The sequence below is a fragment of the Odocoileus virginianus genome, chromosome 5 (assembly GCF_023699985.2).
Source record: "Odocoileus virginianus isolate 20LAN1187 ecotype Illinois chromosome 5, Ovbor_1.2, whole genome shotgun sequence".
NCBI classification, from domain to species: domain Eukaryota; kingdom Metazoa; phylum Chordata; class Mammalia; order Artiodactyla; family Cervidae; genus Odocoileus; species Odocoileus virginianus.
Window position 1 is genome coordinate 17,163,283 of NC_069678.1, and position 24,652 is coordinate 17,187,934.

The 24,652-nt window shown below is 48.3% G+C and overlaps 1 protein-coding gene across 1 annotated transcript in view; it reads right to left on the reverse strand.

Moving 5' to 3' along the window:
• Positions 1-652: 652 nt before the first annotated feature.
• Positions 653-24,652, reverse strand: part of KCNJ10 (potassium inwardly rectifying channel subfamily J member 10) — a 33,876-nt gene continuing 9,876 nt past the window's right edge. The window contains exon 2 of the mRNA XM_020885269.2: positions 653-5,686. Within this exon, the coding sequence (XP_020740928.1) occupies positions 4,547-5,686 (1,140 nt within the window). The 3' untranslated portion in view covers positions 653-4,546. The remainder of the gene's footprint in view (positions 5,687-24,652) is intronic.

The following is a 24,652-nucleotide window of genomic DNA, read 5'->3' on the forward strand; positions in this document are numbered from 1 at the left end:
CTAAAACCTAGTGTTTCCTAAATGTTGTAGATAAGTATTTAGTGATGATGGTAAGAGACCCAGTCTTCTCCCTCTGTCCTTCCTTTTCTGGGGAACAAGAGTCAGTAACCGTGGGGGTCTGTTTTTTCAATTCAGGACTGGATATTAACAGCCAAGCCTTTTTCAGGCTATTGATAGATAAGCATAGAAGAGAAACGCATTTCTTTGAGAACTGGGGCAAGAAATACCTAAGGATTAAATGAATAGGCATATAGAGCCTTGAGGATGTGTAAGGAACTACTCCATGGTAGCGTGGCAGGGAAGGTGGGTTCATGATCACTGGCTAAAAGGGGCAATGCCTGGCTTCCAAAGCAGCTTGACTTTCCTGGATTAAGCTGAGACAGTTTTCAGATTTCTTGGTCTTAACTTTTTTGTAATCCTTTTAAAACTGGTTGTAAAAGGTGTCTGCTAGAGGATCCTAAAGTTAATGAGGGGAGGTGTGGGAAAGGAGTTGGGGGACTGATGGTAACACTAAAGGAGAAAGACCTGACCATGCTGTCAGCGGCTCTTCCAGCACAGCCCAGTTCCACCCTTCTTTCCCAAAGGAAAGCTGGTGGGTTCAGGCCTTAATAAACAGGATTGGTTTTGATTTCCAAAAGAAGCTGGAGCGAAGAACAGAGATTCAGCCATTTTATTTAGTAATAGTAACTTGTTCTGAACAGACAAAAAATAAAATAAACCAAAAAAAACCCACATATTTTTCCTAGGTACGTTTGACCTGGTTTAGTCTTCAATGCAGTGAATGGAAAAGCCATCCCTAGATATTTCTGATTTCAATAGAGTCGGCCATGACTGAGCCTGAAGCCCAGACTCATTTTACAGCAAAGGTAGTGTGTTATGTTATGTTACAAATAAGCTAGGTTAACTAGCAAGGGTAAAGGACCAGGGTAGCAGCCTTGGGAGGGGGCAGTGTCCTTAACTTGTAGCAGTAGTATAACTGGCTTCTTTTCTCTTCTCAGGTCTCAGAGAGAAATCCCTGATGGTCTTACTAGCTGAGGTTGGGTTAAGGGGTTAGGCAGGTAATGAGGTGGAGCACAAAGTAGGGATTTCAGAAGCCTCTCCCATCAAAGCTAAAGCACCATGCCCTGCCCCATGCACAGATGCTGGAATTGGGACTCTTCCAGCACAGAAGGCATTCTCTTTGGGCTGCTTGCAGCCACACAGAAAGCTGGGCCTCTGCCTTGAGCATATCTTGGGTCCAGCAGCTCTTTAGTCCTGGCATTTAGGTTCCAGGCTTGAGGCTTCCCGTTAGCGCCTCTGACACACCAAAGTGCTCAGCTTCTCAGTTAATAGCCATCACCTCCTGGGGCTGGCGCTGCAGTTGCCCCACCCCATGACAGCAGGGAAATGGAGAGGGGAACAGGATTTTTAAGTGCCGCAGGGACAGGACACCAGGCATGCAAACACACAGGCTGCGTGGCAGACCGTCCCAGATTTCTATAGACGGCGTGTCTCCCCTCCTCCTGGTCCTCTCAGCAGCACAGGGTTTACCGGGAGCCTCAGTGGATACCTCTTTATTCCGAAGAGCAACTTCCACCCCTCCCTTTCCCATCATCAAACCTGAAAGCCTTTGTCAGGCTTTGCATGTTGAAATCAGGATCACTGGCTCTAAGTTCTGGGCTACCCACCCCCCCCCCCCCCCCCCCGCCCCAAACCACAGCAAGATGTCTGCCCCCATGCTGAGCTCTCTGAATACTTTCTGTACATTCTGTATATTTGGTCCTATATACATCTATATACATCTCTCTATATATGTGTGTGTGTGTGTGTATATATTATCATCTCTGTTTCTCTTTTCTTAGATAAATCTTTCATTTATTTATCATAGCTTAATTCCCCGAGCCCTCCACCTACTTCTTGTCTGCTAGCCCAAGTAAGACTCAAGGGTTTCATCGATTTCACTAGGTCCCCCCAGTACCACCCTTTCTCATCTTTCATCCTGAGTATCCTCCCACATGAGTCATGTTACCCATCCTCTGAAATCTCCTCCCTTAAGATCTGTGCCCAGTGCTCTCCTGGCAGTCTAAGTCCATGGCTGGTGTGGTCAGGGATCCCATTGCTCACCAGACCTGGCTGCTTCTAAAGCTTGCCTGATAGCCTGAAAGATGATTTCAGATCAGAGGGCTGAGTCTAGAAAACCACTTAGGGTTGAGGGCAAGGGAGTGTTGTTCTCTGATGGGGCTTATAAGCCAGGTTGTATCAAAAGGATGGTTTAAAGTGCAATTTGGAGCAAAGTCAGGGGTTGTGCAGGAGAATCAAAAAGAAATAACTCAGAAAGTGTTCCATTTTGTTATCCAAGAATCTGAGGAGTCTGGAGGCTTGGAATAGACAGAGCATTTCTCTCAGGAGGGAAGCAGCTGTGCAGAAGAAACTAGATGGGGGATAATTTGCAAATAGATAAGAAGATACACACACACAATGCAGTGCTCTTTGCCCTTATACGTTGAAAGAAATCAGGTGAGTCAAACATGGAATAAAGTGTAGAGCCCAGAAGGTGACTGTTTGCCTTCTATTTTCTGTCTCAGGTTTTCAAGTTGTTCTGGTTCTTGTTTGCTTGAGAGCTAGGGAGTAATGGGGGGAGTTTACAGTAAGTGGAGAATGAAGGGTTAGTCGAATTCAAGGAGAGATCAATATAAGAGGATCTCGGGCAATTGTAGTAAATGACAACCATGGGTCCACTCTCCAAATTTTGTAGGTTTCTCTGTAAGGCTCTGTACACAGATGCAGATGCACATTCTGTATAAGTGTGTAGTGTGTAACAGTTGTGTGTGTGTGTGTTGCTGTAGCCTGCCAGGCTCCTCTGCCCATAGGATTCTCCAGGCAGGAATCCTGGAGTGGGCTGCCAGTTCCTTCTCGAGATCTTCCTGATCCAGGGATCAAACCTGGGTCTCCCATATTGCAGGCAGATTCTTTATCATCTAGGCCATCAGGGAAACCCATAACAATTGGCTGGTCTACCTTAAATAAATTGCCACTTGATTCATACATTGACTCTATGCAAATCCATCTGGGGTGGGGGAGAGTATTCCTTGGTACCTAAATGAGAACAGGGGGCACTCCTGGGATTTGGAGCTTTAGAGAAAGTTCTGGCATCCATACACCCTTCCTGACCTCATACCACAGTCCCCATCAGGGAACAAGGAATGGCCTGAGTCTGATCTCGTAAAATATGCCTTTTAACTTGCCTGAAACTGGTGTCATGGCAGAAGAGAGAAGAGAGGAGACTGATACTCGTTTTATACTGTCTCGGGAACTGCTGAGGGAGACCATAGTTATTTGATCAGGAGGTGTAATTTCCTCCCCTCCCAGCACTGCCTAACAGAATAGCTGGCACTTTTCAGAAGGGCACTGGGAGGGGTAACGGTGAATAGTGTCTGCCAACCAGAGTTCTGCCTCTGCTCAGACCTTAATAAAGCCACGCCTGTTCCCAGAAGCTGTATACAGCAGTCTGAAAATCTGAGAATGTTTCCTCCCGTTTGGTGGGTTGGTTTAACTTTCCTGCAACTCTGTGCCCTGTGAGTCTAGTTTTAGTCAAGCATCAGTGTTAAAAGAGGAAAGCCCTTGCATTTTCCCTCCCTTTCTTCAGAGCTGGGGTTAAGGGGAGAGTGGGCTGGGCAGGAAAGAATCAGGGAAGCCAGGGACAGTGTAATCAGGAACATTATTTCCAGACCTTTCTATGGGGCCTGGGCATTGGACTTTTTCCAGGGGAATGAATTGGGGCAGGTCATCACTTTATGGGAAACAGGTCTGCCTGGAGGATAGGTTCCAGGTCTTAAACAGTAGCTCTGCGTTAATCACCCCACAGTGAAGAATTCATTATTCAGGTTGGGTTCAGGTGTGGTGGTTGTGTCTTTATGCTTTATAGTCCCTGGGAGTAGAGGGCATCTGTGTAGGAACTGGGTATCCAAAGAGAGGGTCCAGTTTAGAAACTAGAAAGAGGAGAACCGTGGGGACCAAGGTCCTAGGTTAGAGTCAGGAGTTGCCAACAGAAAGTAAACTACACCATGAAAAACCCTGGCTTCTCTCCACAGGTTTTGGTAGAGAAAAATTATTCTGGGGACCTATATTTCTGAGGGCACATACCCCATCAGAGAGAGAGTCTTGCCTTAGATAACATGGTAAGTGGGAAGATAGAGAGGGAGGGGCTCCAGCCTCAAAGTACCAGGCATTGGTGGTAGTGGGAGGTGGGGGGGAGTCAATTCACTCAGCTGCACGGCCCTCCTAATGTGAGTCTCCAAGCATGGCTGAGGCCTTCTAAGCCACTTCAGCCTAATCTTCCCTCTCCTTCCCCCATCCTGGCTTAAGGGAGTTGTGCATCTTGGGGCCAAAGTAGGGTGAGGTGAAGGGAGGAAAAACGTGGACTCCAGATGGCCTCTGGGATAAAGAAGAGGAAGTAGAGAAGTATGCTTCTGGGGCTCCCCAGTAAGCCTGGGTAACAAACATCCCTCACCCAGGAGCCACAAGAAGAAGAGAAACCAGAGGGATGGGGAGGTGGGACTCCAAGCCGTCAGACATTGCTGATGCGCACGCTGATGGCACTGCCCTCCTTCTCAGCCTGCTCCCTTAACGACTCCTCCAACTTGAGCTTTTCAGGGTCTCCATAGCGTACAGTGCTGTCACGGAGGCCGCTTGGAGAGGCTACTTTCACCACTTGGTCAAAAAGGCTGAAGTCTGCTATGTATTTGCCGCTGGCTGACAGCGAGATGGCGGGTATGAACTCATAGCCCCAAAGAATCTCCTCCGGCAGGTAGGAGGTGCGCACCTGGCACGTGGCACTGGTGGACTCCACTGTCCCGCTCAGGATCAGCACCAGCTCGAAGTCGCCCTCACCACTGCGGAGGGGCAGGTCTTTCAAGGGACTGGTCTCATCCACCACGTGGTAGAAAGTAAGGGGGAGGATGAGGAAGGGGCTGTCAGAGGCTGTGTCCACTTGGAAAGTCACATTGACCTGGTTGAGGCGGATGTTCTCACCCTCCTTGGTCTGGTGGGTCTGAAGTAGTTTGCCTGTCACCTGGCAGCCAATGAGGAGGCTCTTACGCATGTTGGCCACTCTGATCATAAGGCAGGGCTTCCCATTGTGGGCGGCTACGACTGCATGCTGGCTGAAACGGATGGTCTCCGCCCGCTTCTTGGGCCGGGCAATCTTTGCCAGGAAGGTACCTGTGATGAAGATTTCCAGGATGGTGGTGAGCACCAGCTGGGCAATAAGAAGCACAATGGCCAGTGGGCACTCCTCACTGATGTAGCGGAAGCCATAGCCAATGGTGGTCTGGGACTCGAGGGAGAAGAGGAAGGCCCCGGTGAGCGTGTGCACCTGTACCACGCAGGGGGTGTGGTTGGCCGGGGGGCCCAGCTCCAGCAGGTCCCCATGGGCCACGGCTACCAGATACCACACCACACCAAAGAGGAACCAGGTGCCTGCGAAGGTAGCAGAGAAGAGCAGAAGCTTGTAGCGCCACTGCATGTCAATGAAGGTGGTCCACAGGTCCTTGAGGTAGAGGAAGCGCTTGTCCGCGATGTGCTCCATCCTCACGTTGCTGCGACCATCTTTTGTGAGGACTCTCCTCCTCCGGATCCCTGGGCCCATCAGGGGCCGGCTTTCTGTCTGAGTGGTCTGGCTGTAATACACCTTGGCAACCGAAGCCATCTGCAGAGAGCAAGGCAGCATAATGAGAGTTACGGCAGAAGTCCAGCCGACTCCCAGCCAGCCCCTTCCCAATGGGAAGGAAGAAGAAGTATTCATTTCAGCGCCACTGATCTGTTCTCCTATTAGCAAATGTTTACTGAGCACTTGCAACATGCCAGACCCTGTAGTGCAAGGTGCTGGAAAGTAAAAAATGAATCTGACAGCAACCTTGCTCTCCAAGAATTCACAGCCTAGTAAGAAAGATACTTGTTCAGCAAAGCAAACAATTGCAATATAGTCTGATATTTTTAATTCTTAGGAGAGGCAGAGAAGAAAAAGATATAAGTTCCCAGTTCTTGAAGGTAGGAGTGGGACTAAAGAGGGCTCTACTGGTCTCCTTTCACCACAAAACTGGTTCTGTGAAGATCCCTAATTCTGAAATAGGATCCCTCTCTACCATCTTGAATGACACTAGCAAGAAAGACTATCCTATTGTTATCCTTCCAGGTCAGTCCCCCTGAACACACACATGCCCTTAATTTCTCCATTCTCTCCCCATCCTCCACGTCAGTGCACTGGTGATACTAAAATACTCTTCTAGCTGAGAAGACAGCAGAAACTACCAGTTCTTCCACCCCTGAAGATGTTCTCTAAGCACCCACCCCATTTCACTCTTTTTTATTATTGTCGTTATTATTATCATCATCTTTTTGCATTATCTAGGTTTGGGTCTGGAGTGGTGTCAGAAAGAGCATAGACAGAACTGAGCAAAAGTAAACAAGCGATGGGGTAGGAAAAACATCAAACTGAAGCCTCCTGGCAGCACTGGGCCATTTTCCCAAGGACTGGGAGAGATGCCAGATTGTAGGTGGCAAAACTGTCTTGACTGAGTGAAGTAGGAGAGTTGGGAGTATATATTAGCTTGTAACTATGTGTGCTCAAGTTCAGATTCAGGAATGCTGTTTGTCCTGATAGTAAAAAGTGGGACAAGACTCTGAAATAGGAGACAACTCATTTAACACAAGGTGCTTGGCACCTCTGCCCAAGGAATAACTTGTACTTTTCCAGCAGAGAAAGAATTATAATAAATTGAGTCCTTGGACTTGAGATCTGCCAGCCAGACCTTCTGGGAAGGAGCAGCTGATCTGTGGGGAGTTTGTTTCTTCTTGGAGAACACAGAGAGGTTCATCACATTCTCCATTCTCAGAAGTCTGTCCCATTGCATTTTAGCCTTCTGCACACTGCCCCTTGGCCTGTATTTCCATCACCTTATTGCTGGAAAACTCTAAATTATCTAGGCCCATTCATATATTCACCCAGTCAGTTCAGTTGTTCATTGTGTCTGGCTCTGCGACCCCATGGACTACAGCACATCAGGCTTCCCTGTCCATTGCCAGCTCCCGGAGATTGCTCAAACTCGGTTTGAGGCAGTGATGCCATCCAGCCACTTCATCCTCTGTTGTCCTCTTGTCTTCCTACTTTTCAGTCTTTCCCAGCATCAGAGTTTTCCAACGAGTCAGTTCTTTGCATCAGGTGGCCAAAGTATTGGAGCTTCACCCAAGTAGACACAAAGTTAGAGAGCACCAACAGACAAGAATCCAAGAATATTCAGAGACAGCCAGCAGTGCATTTTACACTGCCCACTTGGAACTCATCCACATGAAACTCCTCAGCAAGACATGTCTATTTCGGAGAAGGAGACCCTGTAATTCTGAAGTTTGAAAAATTCTTATTTAGGGCCCAAGTAAAGCCCCATTCAGTACTCAATAGTAGTAATATTAATAAAAGAAACAGTCACCACAAAACTTGCATCTGTGTACCATTCACAGTTTACATGTTAGCATGCTTCTCATTTGACCTTCAAACTCTTGAAAGAAATGAAACTTCTATAGAAGATTTTGAAGAACAGGGGAATCTAATACAGGTTCTAGAGAACAGAAGGAGTGCTAGAAAGCTGTGGATGAGTGAGCATGACTTTAATTTTCAAAAAGAAAATTTAAGTGCATTTCACAAACTACAAAGAGGTAGACCATAGATAAGACTCTAGAATGGAACATTAAGATAGTGAATACTTGGGCAGGCTTGGGGAAAGGCACTTATCAGTAGGACCCACCATGGGGTTACTAAGAACAAGTCAAATGACACTAACCTAATTTTCTTCTTTGACAAGGTTACTAATTTGGCACATCAGAGAAATGCAATAGAGAAAGTGCTTCTAAGCAAGATTTTTTTTTTTTTACAAGATCTCTCGTTATGTCCTTGGGGATAGAGACAAATGAACAAAATGCTTCTCTAATTGGATGACTTAAAAATAAAAAATCAGTGTTACTGTTGAGTGGATCATGAGAGCCTGAAATAAGCTTTCTAATGATGTACCAGAGAGCTTTATCTTTGGTCTTGCCCTTAGTCAATGTTTTTAACACTAATTTTGTTCAAAAATTTAGAACGCATGGCCATTGATCATGCAGATGACACATAGCTGGGACAGATCGAAAAGAAGCCAGAGGAGTGGGCCGAATATAACAAAAAGAATAAACATCGAATCACATATTTGGGTCCAAAAATTATCTGAGCAAGTTCTGCAATTGGAAAGATGTGATTTCATAAGCAGAACCATGAAAGTAAATGTAAGCATTTTAGCAGAAAGTAATCCAATGTGAGTTACTTATGTGTTTTGGTTGCCAAAAAAGCAGTGCGATTGTGAGTTACTTGAGTTGAACTAAAGTATCTAGAATAAGGATTCAGTTGAGTCTGCTCTGTTCATCTCACATCTGCAGTATTGAGTCTCAAGGAACAATCAGGACATGAGGGTCTTCAGAACCAAATCACGTGAGAAGTGGTTGAAGGTAATGGAGACGTTTACTTGGGAGAAGAGGCAGTCTGAGGGATATGAAGGCTATGTGAGAATATTTGGTTTGAATGCGCTGCCATGTGAACATAAATAAGTTTGAATTTGAGCTCCAAGGGGAACAACCGGGACCACTGAGTTTAAACCATCAGAAAAAGATAAAGTGCCAAGAAAAAGATTCCAGATTGATATGAAGAACATTGTAATAAATGTAGAAAGAGCATCTCAAAAGGTAGAGAGTACCCTGTCCCTGGAAGTGTTTGACACCAGGTAGGATGAGAACAGAGATTTTTTTTTACAGAGATTCCATAGAGGAGATTAGAGCTTTGGATGGGAGGTTTAAAGAGTGTCTTTAAGTTTCTGACTACATTCATAAAAGATCAGGACGCCTGCCTCCTCCCTGTCTCTATCCCCTCACTTTATGCTATGACATCCAGGGATCCTGCACAGAAGCCCTTTGCTTGTGCTGAGGAGAGACCCTGTATAATCTGGGGAAATGGAAGCTCTTGGGGCTTAAGGAAAGTCTTGCTTATTGTTCCCAACGTAATAGTCTATGATTATATATCATTTGGGGGCCTCCCTTGTGGCTTAGTTGGTAAAGAATCCGCCTGCAGTGCAGGAGGCCTGGGTTCGATCCCTGGGTTGGGAAGATCCCCTGGAGAAGGGAAAGGCTACCCACTTCAGTATTCTGGCCTGGAGCCATGAGGTTGCAAAGAGTCAGACACGACTGAGCAACTTTCACTTCACTTCACTTCATATATCATTTTACGGTTTATGAGACGTGTAATTTGACCCCCACACCATGAGGTAAGTAGGAGACGCATCATTAGAAACTAAGGTTCAGAGACATTTGCTCCAAGTGGATTTGGAGCCAGAACCCAAGTCTTCTGGCTCCAGAACTTTTAAGTTACAGCAACTGCTTCCACATGTCCCAAGTTCATTCTCACCATCTCATGTTCTCAGTGAGTCCCTCTGTAGTCTCCTGTGTGGAGGAGCACAGCTGAGACAGAGAAAAAGGGGCCCAGAGCTTCCAGAGGCCAGTGCTAAGACTACAGATTGTTGGGCAGTGGAGGTTTTGGCTACTGGCTAGTTGTGACTGCCGCCTCCAACTGTGGGCCTGCTGTTGCCAGCCTTTGTATCTGTCTCCTCCAGCTGTTACTTGCTGCTCCCAGCTATTGCGCTACCTCCCACAGCCAGGCAGCTTTGTTCTCCACAGTAGTGAGAGTCAGAAGCGTATAAACAAATCTGCGACACTCCACCCCCAGGACTGGCTGGGCCCCTGAGAAGGGGGCAGCATGGAGTTCTGGAAATGATTTGTTGCTGCCCCACATGAAACATACATAACTGTCTCCTCTAGAGGGTGCTGTTTCCCCCAGAACAGTCCCAGCCAGATACCAGGGACAGTAGCTGAAGAATTCTGAAAACAAAAGCAGGCTCTCAGCTGTCAGACACAATCACCTTCTTTCTACTCCAAATATTAAGCTAATGAGTCCCTAAAACAAAGGCCAGTCACACCTACAGTGATGTCCGGCATGTTCCCTCAGCAAACACCCCTCCCTCCCTCCTGATCCACACCTACAGATGGATCTAAGCTTTATTTCTTTAAAGAGCTCATGAGTCATTTATTCTCTAGAATAGATTCATCAGAGCCTTTCTTGAGTACAGGACTGCTCTGCAGTACGCACGCTCCTCCTGTGATTAAAACTGATTCCTGGCTCCCATTGCTGTGAGCACAACACTCAAGGCTGTTCGTGATTTGGTCCCTGCCTCCTCCTTGGCTTTGGTCTGGCCACTTTTCTGCTCATATCCTAGACTCCAGCTCCATAAAGCCCCTCACATCTACCTTTACCTTTGGATCTGCTTTTGCTCTGCCCACTCCTTGCCCACCAGGATGATGACCTTCAGCTTATCTTTCAAAATTCACTCAAGTGTTAGTTGCCCCCTTGGAAGCCTGCCTGACTGTTGAAAAAACAGTTCATCTCCACCTTCCCACCTCCAGCAAGAGTTTACTAACCTAGTTTGTACACATTCCTATTTTCAAACATCATGGTGTTTTGCAACGGTTTGTTTACAATTGTTTGCCATCTGTGAGTTCTGAATTTAAGGCCACAGACCGCACATCACCTGTTTCACTAGTACTGACTGCTGTTTGCTCAGTAAGTCTGAGTAAAGGGATGACTAGAACCCTGATTTGGACAAACGGAGGCCTGAGTCAGGTCTGCAGCCATGGTCTACTTCATAGGGACCCAAGTTTACATGTGCGCAGACGTTTACAAATTCTTTTTTCAAAAGGTGGGATAGAGCAAGCCCCAGGCACAGGTCCCAGCTCCCTCTGGATCTGCGGTTCCCTTTTCAAGAGGATGGAAGAGAACACGCCTATACACAGCTGTGGGTATTGGGGAGGACTGTGCCAAACTGCGTGACCAGAAAGGATGCTTCAGCCCCCTCCCTGAGGGGTGGAGGAGGGGCAGGTTAGAGCTGCGTACCTGTCAGGCTAGGGCTGGGCTGGGCAGGGAAGCAGCCCTGAGCAAAGAGCTTCGTCTGTCCTCTCTGCGGCAAGAGCAACCTGGATGAAGCAGCTTTGGGATACGAATCCTAAATGCATCCATTTCCACGTGTGAATGAATTCTCTTTCTTCTACTTCTGCCCTGCCTTGGTTTCCTAAATAGTTAAAACAGTGCCAGGACTTCCCTGGTGGTCCAGTGGTTAAGACTTCGTGCTCCAGCAAAGGAAACCCTCAGAATGGAAGAAAATAATTGCAGATGAAACGACTGATAAAGGATTAATCTCCAAAATATACAAGCAGCTCATGTAGCTCAATACCAGGAAAACAAACAACCCAATCAAAAAAATGGGTGGAAGACCTAAACAGACATTTCTCCAAAGTAGACATACAGATGGCCAACAAACACATGAAAAGATGCTCAACATCACTCATTGTTAGAGAAATGCAAATAAAAAAAACTGCAATAAGGTATCACCTCATACCAATCAGAATGGCCATTACTAAAAAATCTACAAACAAATGTTGGAGAGGATGTGGAGAAAAGGAAACCCTCTTGCATGGTTGGTGGGAATGTAAATTGATACGGCCGCTATGGAGAACAACATGAAGATTCCTTAAAAAAAAACGAAGAATAGAACTACCATATGACCCAGAAATCCCTCTTCTGGCCATATAGCCTGTGAAAATCGTAGCTGAAAGGGGCACGTGTATCCCAATGTTCATCACAGCACTTTTTTACAGTAGCTAGGACAGAGAAGCAGCCTAGATGTCCATAGACAGATGAGTGGATACAGAAATTGTGGCACATGTATACAACGGAATGTTACTCATCTTTTAAAAAGTACGCGTTTTGGAGAAGAAGTGGCAACCCACTCCAGTATTCTTGCCTGGAGAATCCCATGGACAGAGGAACCTGGTGGGCTACATACAGTCCACACGGTCGCAAAGAGTCGGATACTACTGAGCGACTTTACTTTCACTTTCATCCCTCAGCTGAGAAGACTTTCAGCTCTTGTGTTTGCTATTGATTGTTTTCTTGAGTTCTTAAAGACCTGTGACCATATTTTTTCTTAAGTTGCCTGTTTTCTAATTGCATCACTCTACACACTGTTGTCTAATAATATGTGGTATTTAGAATGCCTTCTTAATTATTTTGAGCAGTCATTGCCTGTATTTTCTTAGCACCTCCTTGGTTTTCTTACATGAACTCCTCTGACAGGGAAATGCAGCTTTTTTGTTTGCCCTCTCTGCATACTGGACCGTCTGAGTCAGTGTTCTAACTAATCCCTGATGGTCTCTGAGCTACTATTCTACCAGACTCAGTAGTTATGTGCTTCAGGAATTTTTCGGTAGAATTGGTCCTATTAGGAGACTCTTGGTGTCACCTTTGTTATCTTAAAAGCTGGTCCCTTCGCTGAGGCTCTTAATTTTTTGAAAACTTGATGCAATTTCAGCTGAAAAAAATTGGCAAGGCTATTTTAAAAATTGAGGGAAGCCCTTTAAGAAATTGAAAAGTAATCACAAACAACATTGGGTAGTTGTGACTTTCAGTTCTCTATCAGTTGAATTTTTGTGCTCTTTTCCCTGTGTACAGTGGTGGTTCTATTTTTCTACAATAAAACTTTTTATTTAAAAAAAAAAAAGGACGCATTTGAGTCAGTCGTAATAGGTGGATGAACCTATAGTCTATTGTACAGACTGAAGTATGTCAGAAAGACAAATACTGTATATTAAGCATATATATAGAATCTATAAAGATGGTACTGATGAACCTATCTTCAGAGCACCAGTGGAGATGCAGACATAGGGAACAGACTTGTGGACACGGTGTGGGAGGGAGAGGATGAGATGAACTGAGAGAGTAGCATGGAAACGTATACATCACCATATCTTAACTAGATACCCAGTGGGAATTTGCTGTGTAACAAAGGGAGCTCAACCCAGTGCTCCATGACAGCCGAGAAGGGTTGGATGGGGAGGGAGCTGGCAGGGAGGTCCAAGAGGAAGAGGACATATGTATACCTGTGGCTGGCTCATGTTGATGTATGGCAGAAACTGGCACAATATTGTAAAGCAAATACCTTGCAATAAAAAAATTTTTTTAAAAAGACTGTACTCCCAGTGTAAGGGGCACAGGTTTGATCCCCGGTCAGGGAATTAAGATCCTGCATGCATGGTGCAGCCAAAAAATTTGTTTTAATAACAGTGCCATAGTTATTAGTTAACAGTGCCATAACCTCCAAGTTAACTGCATTGAAAATGTTTCATAACATCTCAAACTCTGGTCCTTTCTCATCCCAATATTCAGCAGGTGCCAATGCTGTGGATTTGTTACTTGTGTCTCTTCCCCCTCATCTCATTGCCTGAGTTCAGGTCCTTAATACCTTTTGTCTGAATCATCAGCCTCCTCCTCATCTCCTGTCTCTATTCTTTCTCTCCCCAAATCCTTCCTCCACTGCTGCTGGCTCACTCTTTCGAAGCTACGCCTCTGATCACGCATCATTGCACATGCATCCACGACTTCACACAGCACTTGTACTCTCATGGCATTCCTAGGAGGTGTTAAGGTTACAATCCTTACTTTATGAATGAGGAAACTGAAGCTATGGGAGATGACGTGACTGGTAAATTGAGGTCTTTGGCCTCCCAAACCTCTCTGCCTCCAAACCCCATTTGTCATGGTACTATAACTATCTCAGATCCTCCTCAGCTCAATCCCTTCTGCTCTTGGTTTAGGTTTGACAGATGATGTGTTCTCTAGGTATCAAAGAGAGGCCAAACTCAGTCTGGAGCATTCGCAGAGTCTGCTTTTGTACCTTCTTTCCAGCGTTATTCCCTGCCTCTTCTGTCCTTGGTAAACTTCAGACAAACCAGCAGTCCGCTGCTCCCTACTGTACACCCCCAGGCTTTCCTGCCTTCAAGGGATTGTTCACGCTCTTGTCACTTCCTGGACCCGCTTTCTCCTTGTCTTTATACAGCTGAGGTATCTTTCAGAGCCCGTTTCAAATGACTGCTCTTCCGTGAGGGCTTCTCTGACCCCCAGAGCCTTAAAGTGAAGCCTCTGAAGAAAAAAATATATATATGTGTGTGTGTGTGTGTGTATTTATATTCCATCTATATCTTCTACTGCAATCTACTTGGTATAACATGTGTCTTCTACTACAAAGAAGCTTATTGAAATGAGGATTCAGGTATAATATATCTCAATTAGCGTGACGTATGATTAACACAATGTATGACACACAGTAGGTACTCAAGAAGTAGTTTATGAGTGAATAAATGAGTAGGAGGGTACTCCCAAGTCACTCCAGCCACAGCGGCCAATGTAAGCCTACTGAGAATCATCCCCCACGAGGACTCAGGACATATGGAAGCTCTCGGCCTGGGTACTACAGATGGAACTTCATGCTGGTTCAGGGTCTCTCTCCCTCTGGGGCCTTCTCACTCCCCATTCTTATTTGTATCTTCTTTTGATTTTTCTTATGATGATTTTTCTCTTTCCTGTATCCACTGAAATACCAATAACTAATTATCAGCACTATTAGATATGCAAATAAACCAAACATCCTCATCTGTAATGATGCACCCACTGCATGGGAATATTTATGCAGTCTCAGGTGTATGTTCGTGCACTTATACAATGAATGTTTACTAGGTGCGGATTCTAAACGGGACACTCAAATTATGGAGGTAAGTTGGATATAGATTCTAGCCTTGAGGACCTTGCAAAGAAATAAGGGAGACAACCACAAAGCAGGAAGATGTGGTAAGCGCCACGGGGCAGGGGGAGGATCCATGACATCCTGGAGGACTCTGCAAAGGGAAGATGACAGCTTAGCTCAAGGCAACGGGGCTGGAAAGACAACGAGGCACTGGGCTAGGTTGTTGAGGATATTTTAATGTTATGTAATTTCTATTATCCTTATTTTTTACCAGGAAACATAATAAGTAACAAGCAAGAGTTGAGATTTTCCTCCACACCTGACTGTTTCACCCAGGGGAGAGTATGTTATAGATAAAGTTGGCACTGGGACTGAGCCTGAAGGCAAGATCTGGACCCTCACAGATGGGAGTTTGGGGGTGGGGGTCAAAAGAGAAGGCCCCTCAGGGAAGGGAGCAGTAGGAACAAAAGGTATAGCATTGAGGAGATCCAGGGTCAGCAGGGGAGAGGAGCCAGTCATTTTGGTTGAAGAGAGCACATGAGACTTGATGGGACAAGTGGGAAAACAACGATGGACTCTGATCCCATAACTCTCCTGCCTTGTGGTCAGCATCATGGATTTAAAGGTTGGGCTGTCAGAATGCGGGGCAAGAGCCACATGGCATGGGTATGGAGCCCCGCGCCTCCCACAGGGGTCAGATGCAGGGACTTGGTCCCCTCCCTGTGGTGCATGCCCACTCACAGAGCCCCCCGGGGAGTCTTCTCTTCCGACCACGGAGTGCTTCCTCTTCCTGACGGCTGCTTCAGGGAAACAGGAGAGAGAATGAGGGCAACTATCATTTCCTGAGTGCCTAGTTTAGACCAGCACATCACATTTCATCTTTGCAGCAACTCTGGAGAACAGAGTTTTGTTTTGTTTCTTTTTTTTTTTTTTTAATGTGGACCATTTTTAAAGTCTTTATTGAATTTCTTACAATATTGCTTCTGTTTTATGTCTTGGTTTTTTGGCCACAAGGCATGTGGAATCTAAACTCCCCAACCAGGGATCAAACATGCACCCCCTGTGTTGGAAGGCAAAATCGTAACTACTGGACTGCCCAGGATGTCCCGGGCAGAATTTGCATTCTTCAGTTACTTATGGAACTGGGGTTCAAGGAGCCCAGGTGACCCAATATATAAATAGCAGAGCTGAGACTAGTATCTAGTTCTGGCTGCATTACAAAGTTCGCTCCACTATAGCTTCAGGTTAACATTGCAGTGAACTTGCCTTTGCTGAGCAAATTTCACGCTCAACACCCAGAGAAGACGGACACCCGGAGCAGGATGGGGGCTCGCGGGAGCCAGCCAGGGGTGAAGAAGGCACAGCCGTCACCCAGGGTGCGTCCGAGGGTCGGTGGTCATGCTCTTTGTTGTGTGACTGCCCTGTCCTCGTGTTCCTTCTAGGTTTGCACGACAGGTCTTTATCCTCCGCATTCCTTCCCTTGTACCCTGCTCCCAACTCTTCTCATCTCTTCTATCATCTGCACTGCCCTGCTCATATTTCACACTGGCTGTTTTACCAAGATGTGTCTCCCCTTGTCTGTCCTCCTTTTCACCTTCCTCTTTGTCTTTTCACTCCCCCTACATCTGTCTGGCACATCCCTTCTTCTCCTCCAAGTTTCTTCTGCCTCCTGTCTTGCATCCTGGACATGTGATTTTGGAAGATGGTGATATGGAGGAATACTCTGTGTGTGTGTGTGTGTGTGTGTGTGAATCACTCAGTCATGTCCCGCTCTTTGCCACCCCATGGACTGTAGCCCACCAGGCTCCTCTGTCCATGGGATTCTCCAGGCAAGAATACTGGAGTGGTTAGCCATTCCCTTCTCCAGGGGATCTTCCCCACCCAGGGATCAAACCCAGGTCTCCTGCATTGCAGGTGGATTCTTTACTGACTGAGCCACGGGGAAGCCTGAAGGAATGCTGTGCTATCCATCAAATTACAGCTCGGCCTCCACAATCTACGTCACACTGCATCCCCACCCATATCCTGAAGCCAAGGTGCCCATGTTAGAGGCATTCTGAGCCCCACAGCCTCCCAGCCGCCCTGTGTCTTCCCTCCAGAAATGGCTTCTCGATGCTGGATTTGGAAATGGGGTCAGAGAGGGAGGCAGTTTCTAGGAAGATAGGGAGAGTCCCCACTCTCCAATTGTTTTAGGTTTGAAGGTACAGGAATACCTAAACCAGTCACAGTGGGGTACAGATAATGAATGGGGGGCTAGAAACAGGAAGTCATAGTGCCAGCTCACTCTGTCCCAACAACTGCCCATCATGCTCAGGCGCTATGTGCTGGGAGAGCCCTGTGCACCAACAGTGGGGTTGTCAGCATGATCGGCCTCAGAGCTGGAGGCTGGGCGGGCCTCCAAGCCCCACACATCTTAGACAGCTGAGTTAGGTGTGTGTCTGAGCCTAGCGTCCTGGAGACGAAGCGAGGGTATCAGGAACTCAGGTAGGCAGTGGGCTGGACTGGGAACAAGAGCTTTCGGTACCTGCTTCAACTCTGCCTCTGACTAACAGTGATCTTGGGTAGGTATTTAAACTTCTTCGGCCATTATTTCCTTAATTGTGGAAACAAGCATCAGATTAGCTCCATATTTCTCAAACTAGGGTGCCAGGAGGTGCTCAAAGCCACAGGATTAAATTTAACATACCTTCCTAAGATATCAATTTCACTCAAGGATCCTGAGGAGAAATCTTATTTAACTATTAAACATAGTTAATATTACACAGTTAAGTGTTAGTCGCTCAGTCGTGTCCAACTCTTTGCGACCCATGGACTGTAGCCTGCCAGCCTCCTCTGTCCATGGGATTCTCCAGGCAAGAATACTGGAGAAGGTCCCTTCTCCAGGGGATTTTCCCAACCCAGGGGTTGAACCCAGGTCTCCTGCATCACAGGCAAGTTCTTTACTGTCTGAGCCACCAGGGAAGCCCCAATATTCAACAAACGATGTAAGACGGAGTAGAGAGAAACTTTTATATCATTTAGAAGACAAATCAGATTTCAAGGATATCCACGGTGTGGGAGCTTGTGACCCACCCCTATATCTTCCGGGATAAAATTCCTTCTGCCTTTTAGAACCTGTTGCTGGGTCAATTTGGGATGCACCTTCTTGAGAGTTATCAAGGTCACGTCCTGCTTTAAAAGTCCACATCCAGCCTGAGCCCCTCCCGGTACAGATGGGTCCCATCCCTCCCACAGGCCTTGGTGGAGACAGGAGACTACCACTTAGCCTCCTCTCACCAACCATATTATCTCTGTTTGGGATACCAGCTCCAACTTGAATAGCGACCTTGGAGGCCTCCAGGAGGAGATCAGCTGCACAGTGGGGACTGAAAAGAGGCATTTCTAGGCTTCCAAGTGTTCTCAATGTGAGCGAGGGGAAGAGAGGAGAAAGGAGACGGTGTCAAGGAAGGCCTGGAAGAAAAGCACTGCAGGATTATGTAAGCCCTCAAGGTTGGGAGAAGAATGGAGTTGGGTTTGGGGTTCTTTTGAAAGTTGATGTCTTTGTTCATTAATCTTCCTCCTGTCCTGCCCCACAGAAAATAAACAAATAGAAACCGAGCCAGACGCACACAAATCTTGAGGTGGGAGAAAAAGGGCCGTGTGTGTGTCCGGGGCCTGCCTTGCCAGCTGAGTCACGGCAGGCTCTGCCTCCCACCCTCCCGTCTCCTTCCCCTTCCCTCCCATCCTCTAGCCTTGGCCTGACACAGGCCCTGGCCCAAGGAAGAATAGGCTTTTCTTCCCTTGTGTCAACGTTTGGAAAGTTCTCATAGTCTGATCAAAAGAAAGGATAAAAGCCTTCAAAGCATTTCCTGGGAGCCTGTGACCTCCATCTGGCCCTTCTGACCCTCCATGTGCTTTCCGGTCAAAAGAGGGAGGAACACAGAGATGGAGCCATGTCAGATGTTCTCCTCTGTCCAGACGCCACCCCAGCCAGTGTGGGCTGATTAGGACGGACCCTTCCTCCGCCCCCGTTCCCTGGCAGTGACTTCTGTCCCACAGGAGAAGGGAACAGTGTTCCTGCAAAGAACCACCGGGGCGGGGGGAGGGGGGATGGCTCCTCGGGGACCTCCTTCCCCAGCTGGAGAGGGAGATGACTTCCTGGCACGTGCAGCCGGTGACGACTGCCTCTTTGATGCACCTGCCTCCCCTTGCCCCCGGCGTGCGCTCCCTCTGTGAGTCACCACCCGGCCATAGCGTCTGCCCCTACCCATTGTGTGGGGCTGCAGGGCGGCACGTCCTGGCCTGTGTGAGGAGCTTGGCCCCACGCGGAGTTCAGCTGAGGACAAACGATGCACCAGCACCTCCTCAGCCCCAGCTCCAGCCATCCCGGGAGCCTCCTGGCCTGGCCCCATCTGGGGCCTCACCTCAGAAGAGCGTCTCAGAGATATTAACCCACCCCTCCTCACCTCGACTGAAGAACCAGAAAAATCAGGTGCTAAGACACAGCTGAGGCGCTCAGAAGCAATGGCATTAATACAAATAGCATCTGTCGTCATTGTTATTTTATTGTCATAAATAAGACCTGAGGCACCGAAAAGGTCCCCAAGGACACTGGGGGAGGTTTCAGAGGAGCTGGGCTGGCGATGACCACGGGATTAGTTCATGTGTCAGCCTGCCCTGACTCTTTAATCAGTCACCACCTGGCCTGGGTTCCTGAGCTTCTCCATAGAACCCAACTGATCCTCAATGATACTAGTTGAGAGGATCACCCTAGTTTGGAAGTTAGAAGTATTCTTCCAGACAGAGGCCCCCTGGGAGAGTTCACCCCCATGCCCAGCTGCACTTAGCATAGAGGGTAAGACTACAGATGGCTGGAGGGGAGCAGACGAGATGAGAGGACTCCGCGAATTCAAGCTTCACCAGGTTACCTGCCCCCCACGGCCCGCCGCGGTCTGTGCTGAAGCGCAACTTCCCACCACCAGGGGGCAGGGCACCCCAGCCCCAGGAGACTGCCTGTGCCCAGGGCAGCTGGGCCGCTCCTGCCCTGGCCGCCCTACCTCCACCCCAGCCCACTCCTTTTACGATTAGCTTAAACCATACGAAATCACCCAGTTTTCAAAATGTCAGCAATCTCAAGTGGTCCAACCTATTAATATTTAATAACAATAAAAACAAGAGCACCAGTCTCCTTCAGACTACCAGGCTCTGCGTTCTGCAAAGCATGTTAGAAGCAATTTCACCTGATCCTCACAGTCAGCTGGGTGGCAGCTAGAGCTCCAGGAAGCTGTCTCCAAGGTCACAGCTGAACTTCCAGTCATCAAATCCAAGGGCGTTTTCTCAGCCCTTGACCCCAGCAGTCTCTGCATCATGTGAGACTGATGACCAGCCTGTCCGTTCCGAACACTCTCTCCTTTGGCTCTCCTTTGACTCTCAACTGCGAGGTGATGGGGATCCACTGATCTGGAGACCTTGATTAGCTCTTAGTAGCTCTGCCACATCTAGGCTTTGAGATTTGGGGAAAATCACTTAAACTGTTTGAGTTTCCTTTTCCTTTATCTGCAAAAAAAAAAGGGTCTAATGATACCAACCTCACCAGGGCGTTGGGAGAGTTAGATAGTAAGCACACAGGTGTACCTAGCGCACTGGATGGGTCAGTACAGACTGTGTGGAGGGTCTCACCATCACTCTCTGAGGTGGTCCTCCAGGATCTCTCCTCCCTCTCTCTCTCTCTTTTTTTTTTTTTAATTTTTTGGCCGCACAGTATGGCTTGTGGCATCTTAGTTCCCCGACCAGGGACTGAACCTGCATACCCTGCATTGGAAGCACAGAGTCTTAACCACTGGACCACCAGGGAAATCCCATCTCCCTGTCTCCTTACATCTGGCCCATCTCTCTTGCTGTGGCCTCTCGCTGACCCTGACTTACTGATGTTTCTCAGGGATCCTCCTTGGTTCTCATCTCTAAGCACTCTGCTCCCACATCCTCGGCTGTTTCAGCCACTCCTGCGGATCTCCCCTCACCTCTGCCCCCAGGTCCAACGCTTACAGGCTCCCTCTAACTGGAGGTAACAGTTTTACCAGGTCTCTTCTGTGCTTCCCCTCTTGTTCGCAGAATCACCACCCATTCAGTGCCCAAGTTGCAACCTTAGAGTCACCCTCCGTTTCTCTCCTGCCCCCCACCCAGCGGCTCACTAGGTCTTATCAATTCTGCCTTTGTGGGCTTCTCTCCATCTCCTTTGAGGCTGCCCAAGTTCTCTTTCACCTGAAACACTGCAATGATCTTCTGTCTCCCCACCCCCAGCCTCGCCTCCCTCACCCCATCATCTCAGCCGCAGCAGCGCCTTTCGACAACAGTTACATCCCATCACTCTGACTTTCCATCCTCAAGGAGTTCCACAGCTTCTGCAATAAAACCCAAATGTCTAGACATAGCATTCTGAATCCTTCCCCATCTGATGCTACCCTGATTTTCACAGCCTCTCCCTCTGGTTCTTTTCCCCTTTGGACCTCATATTCTAGCCATACAGAACTGCCATTGGCTCTTCAAATGCAGCCTGCACCTCAATTGCACGGCCCCCAAGCTTTTATCAAGCAGGCCCCTCCACCGAGAATGCCCTCTAGATGCCCTTTACATTCCTGGGATGTTTTACCACATCATCAGTTTAGCACTCCCCTGTCCTTGAGAGATGGTGAGCTCTTTGAAGGCAGAGGCTATATCTTAGTTCTCTTTTAAGCAGGTGCCTTTGACCTTCACCTAACTGATTAGTATGGGGAAAGGACTTAGACATGAAACCCTGGTCTGACTCCTGGCTGGGGATGCCAACCATACTGCAGGTGGGCCGTCACTTACTCCACCCCCCGCCCTTCAAAGATATCACCAGTTCATCACAGTCCATTTTTTTTCTCACTGAGCCTCAGAATCTTTCTCAACATGGTGATACAGAGAACCATTTTCCAATGCCGTTAGCCTTACAAATGAAACCTGTTTGTTATCTTGGCAGGTCTGAGTCACAGCCAGAGGTCCCTATCTATTCTTCTTTCCCACTATTTGCCATCCTGGTCTGTGCCATTTACCAGGCATGGGAACTCCAATCAATCTCCTCATCTCTCTAGGGCTCCATTTCCTCACCTAAGGAGGCAATAAAACCTTCCATTGTGTGGTTGAGATTACAGGAGTTAAAGTTTGTGAAATCTCTAAGGCTCTTATGTAAATATAAGGTATTATTATTAGCCTACTTTGCAGATGAAAGACAAATATCTACCAAATTAGAGAAACAAAGGCTCAGAGAGGTAAAGTAACTTGCTGACGTTTATATAATGGCAAAGCTGGACCCTCTGTTCTCCAAGTCCCGTGGACCTTTACTCACGGTGCCTCTCCACGCCCCCTCGGGCTTGACAGTGCTCCAGCTCCCCCTGTCTTATTTGTCCTTTCTCCCGGGTAACAGTGCTTCATGAAGTAGGACTTACTACAGCCCTGGAATCCTTCATCCTGCTTCCCTATAATTCCCAAGGTGAAGCTCTCTCCAAACCCCTTCACCCTGCCAAACAGTAGGAAAGGTGTTCAGTGCAGGATGCCCAAAAGAATCCAGTTCCTCCATCATGCCCTGCAGCCCCTGGCCCTCCTGCTCCCCACCCCCCACCCCAGCCTTGATGGCTCCAGGCAGCTGGCAGGCTGCTCAGAGCCCAGGATGAGGGGTAAAGCACACAGCTATTTCAAAAGGCATCTCTGAAGAGAGCACACTGGATTTCAGTTAAGTTCCTTGTCTTCACCTGAAATCGCTACCCTCTCATGGGGGCAAGTGAAGTACCAGGCTCTACCAAAATCTATAAGGACTACAAAGTGTGGCCAGGGGGACGTCTTAACAGGAACTGAGAATTCTCCTGGTGTGCAGACTACAGATGAGCAGGAAGTTGTCAAGAAGGGTGTGCAGATCCTTGTGATTGGCCAGGGGATGACTGAGGCCTGGAAGGTACCCCCATTAACTGTGGAGTACCTCAGGAAACAAGGCACTGATGTTCGGGTCCAAAGGACAATAATGCCTTGGTTACCCAAGGTGTCAGGGCGGAAGTGGTCTCCCATTCCCCCTGCTGATGGAGCCTTAAAAGAATAAACCACTAAGCAATGATAAAACAAATTTTGTTTAAATTTTTTTAAAGAGCCCAGGATGCCAGGCCCTAGGAGATAAGGTTTTTGGGCTGGAGGCCAGGGAGCCCCTGAGCTGCCACCAGGTCTGGGACGCCAGAGAGAGGCCAGGCTGATGGGACTGGCTTCTTAGGGTCCTGGGACCGGTGCAACTTCCCACGTGAGACGTAACAGGGAGGCTGACCACCCCCTGGCTGCGGGTCCCCTTCTCGATCCCCTTTCTTGTCTGGGACCTTAGACACTGTGCGGCTAGTGAGGAGGGAGGCCTTGGGCCCAGTTGGTGGAGGCTCCAAGAGGCAATGTAGGCAGCAGAGGAGGCATGAGCATCACCCCCAGTGTGGAAGCATCCTCAGGAGACGCTGCCAGAGGGGGCCTTTTATCTGTTCCACTCCTTCCCGAAGGGATCATGCTCACCGTCCCAGTCAGGAGAATCATGTCTTTTATTTTAAATCATTTATTTATTTGGAAGCTCTGGGTCTTAGCTGCAGCATGTGGAATCTAGTTCCCAGACAAAGGATGGAACCCGGGCCTCCCTGCATTGGAAGCATGGAGTCTTAGCCACTAGACTATCAGGAAAGTCGCAGAAGCATCATTTCTGAACTGCTTCCTGACCAGTGCAGTGTTCATCTCTGTAACCTCCTAAGTGCCTAGTACAGAGCTTTGGCTAAGTAGCTCTTGGCTTTAAAAGAACCCATAGGATTGATAGTGTACATTTCTTTTCCCTCCCTCAGGCTCCCTTTTTGGCGTGTGACCTGCTTCATCCTTGGGAAGTCCTTCTTCCGAGTTTCCCATGACAGTGTCAGCCTTTGAACAGTGGAGGGCACTGGCTCAGTCTCCCCATCAGCCTTTACTCCAGGCTGAAGGCCTGTCTTCTCTCTAGTTTCTCTCTGTGCTCACCCCACACTGCCCTCGGCCCACCTCCACCAACACGCTCACATCTCTATATCGTGAGGGGGCAGTGCGGCAGCCAAGGTCCACCGTGGGTACACCGGGAGTCTCAATGCCAGAAATCCAGAGTCTTCAGCAGAAAGCAGACCTTTCTTTGATGGTGGGAAAGGAGAGAGGCAGAAAACTCCAGACCTGGACCCCAGGCTGGTCCCAAGTCAGATGGCTGGGGCCAGAGCTTCTCCCTGGACCAACCAGGTCCTCTTGGGGAGCCCAGTGCTTCCGTGTACTCACATGACCAAAGACAAGAGGACTGAGCTTGGGGAAAAGAAAAGTAGGAGAAGGAAGATGCAACAGAAGTGGAGGGACCCCAACTCACAGGCTGCTAGGATTCCAGGGGGCCAGAGTGTGCCGTGAGCTGCGCTGCCCAGCATCAGTGTTCTTGGCCTCCGCATGCCCCTCACACACGGCCTCTGACCCCCAGCCACACTGAGCTGCTCACAGTGACTGAACGGGCCACACTCTCTCACCGACAGTTCTCGGCAAACAGCGGGGCCTCTTCGGTGAAGCTCCCTTCCTCTCCCCACGCCCCGTGGTCGCTCTCTACCCCTCCTTCAAGCCTCAGTGTGGATGTCAGTTTCTCTGGGAAGCCCTTCTGGGTGCCTGCAGCCTCAGGTGAGTTGCTGCCCCTTGTCCGTGCTCCCATGTGCCGTGGACTTCCCCGCCTCTGTCCTTGCAATGAGCCAGGCCTTGTGCCGCGTGTTCGCGCGCTGCATCGTCCTATATCCTCCCTGGGAGCTGGGTGATGCCATTGCCCTCATATGAATGGGCGGAACCAGACTCGCCCAGGAGGGCCACTAGTGAGGAGGAGGTGACTGCAAGGTGAACCCAGGCCCGCTGAAACCGAGGTCTGTGCTTTTCCTCTGACCACTGTACCGTCACGGCGTGTCGGCACTGGGAGGGCC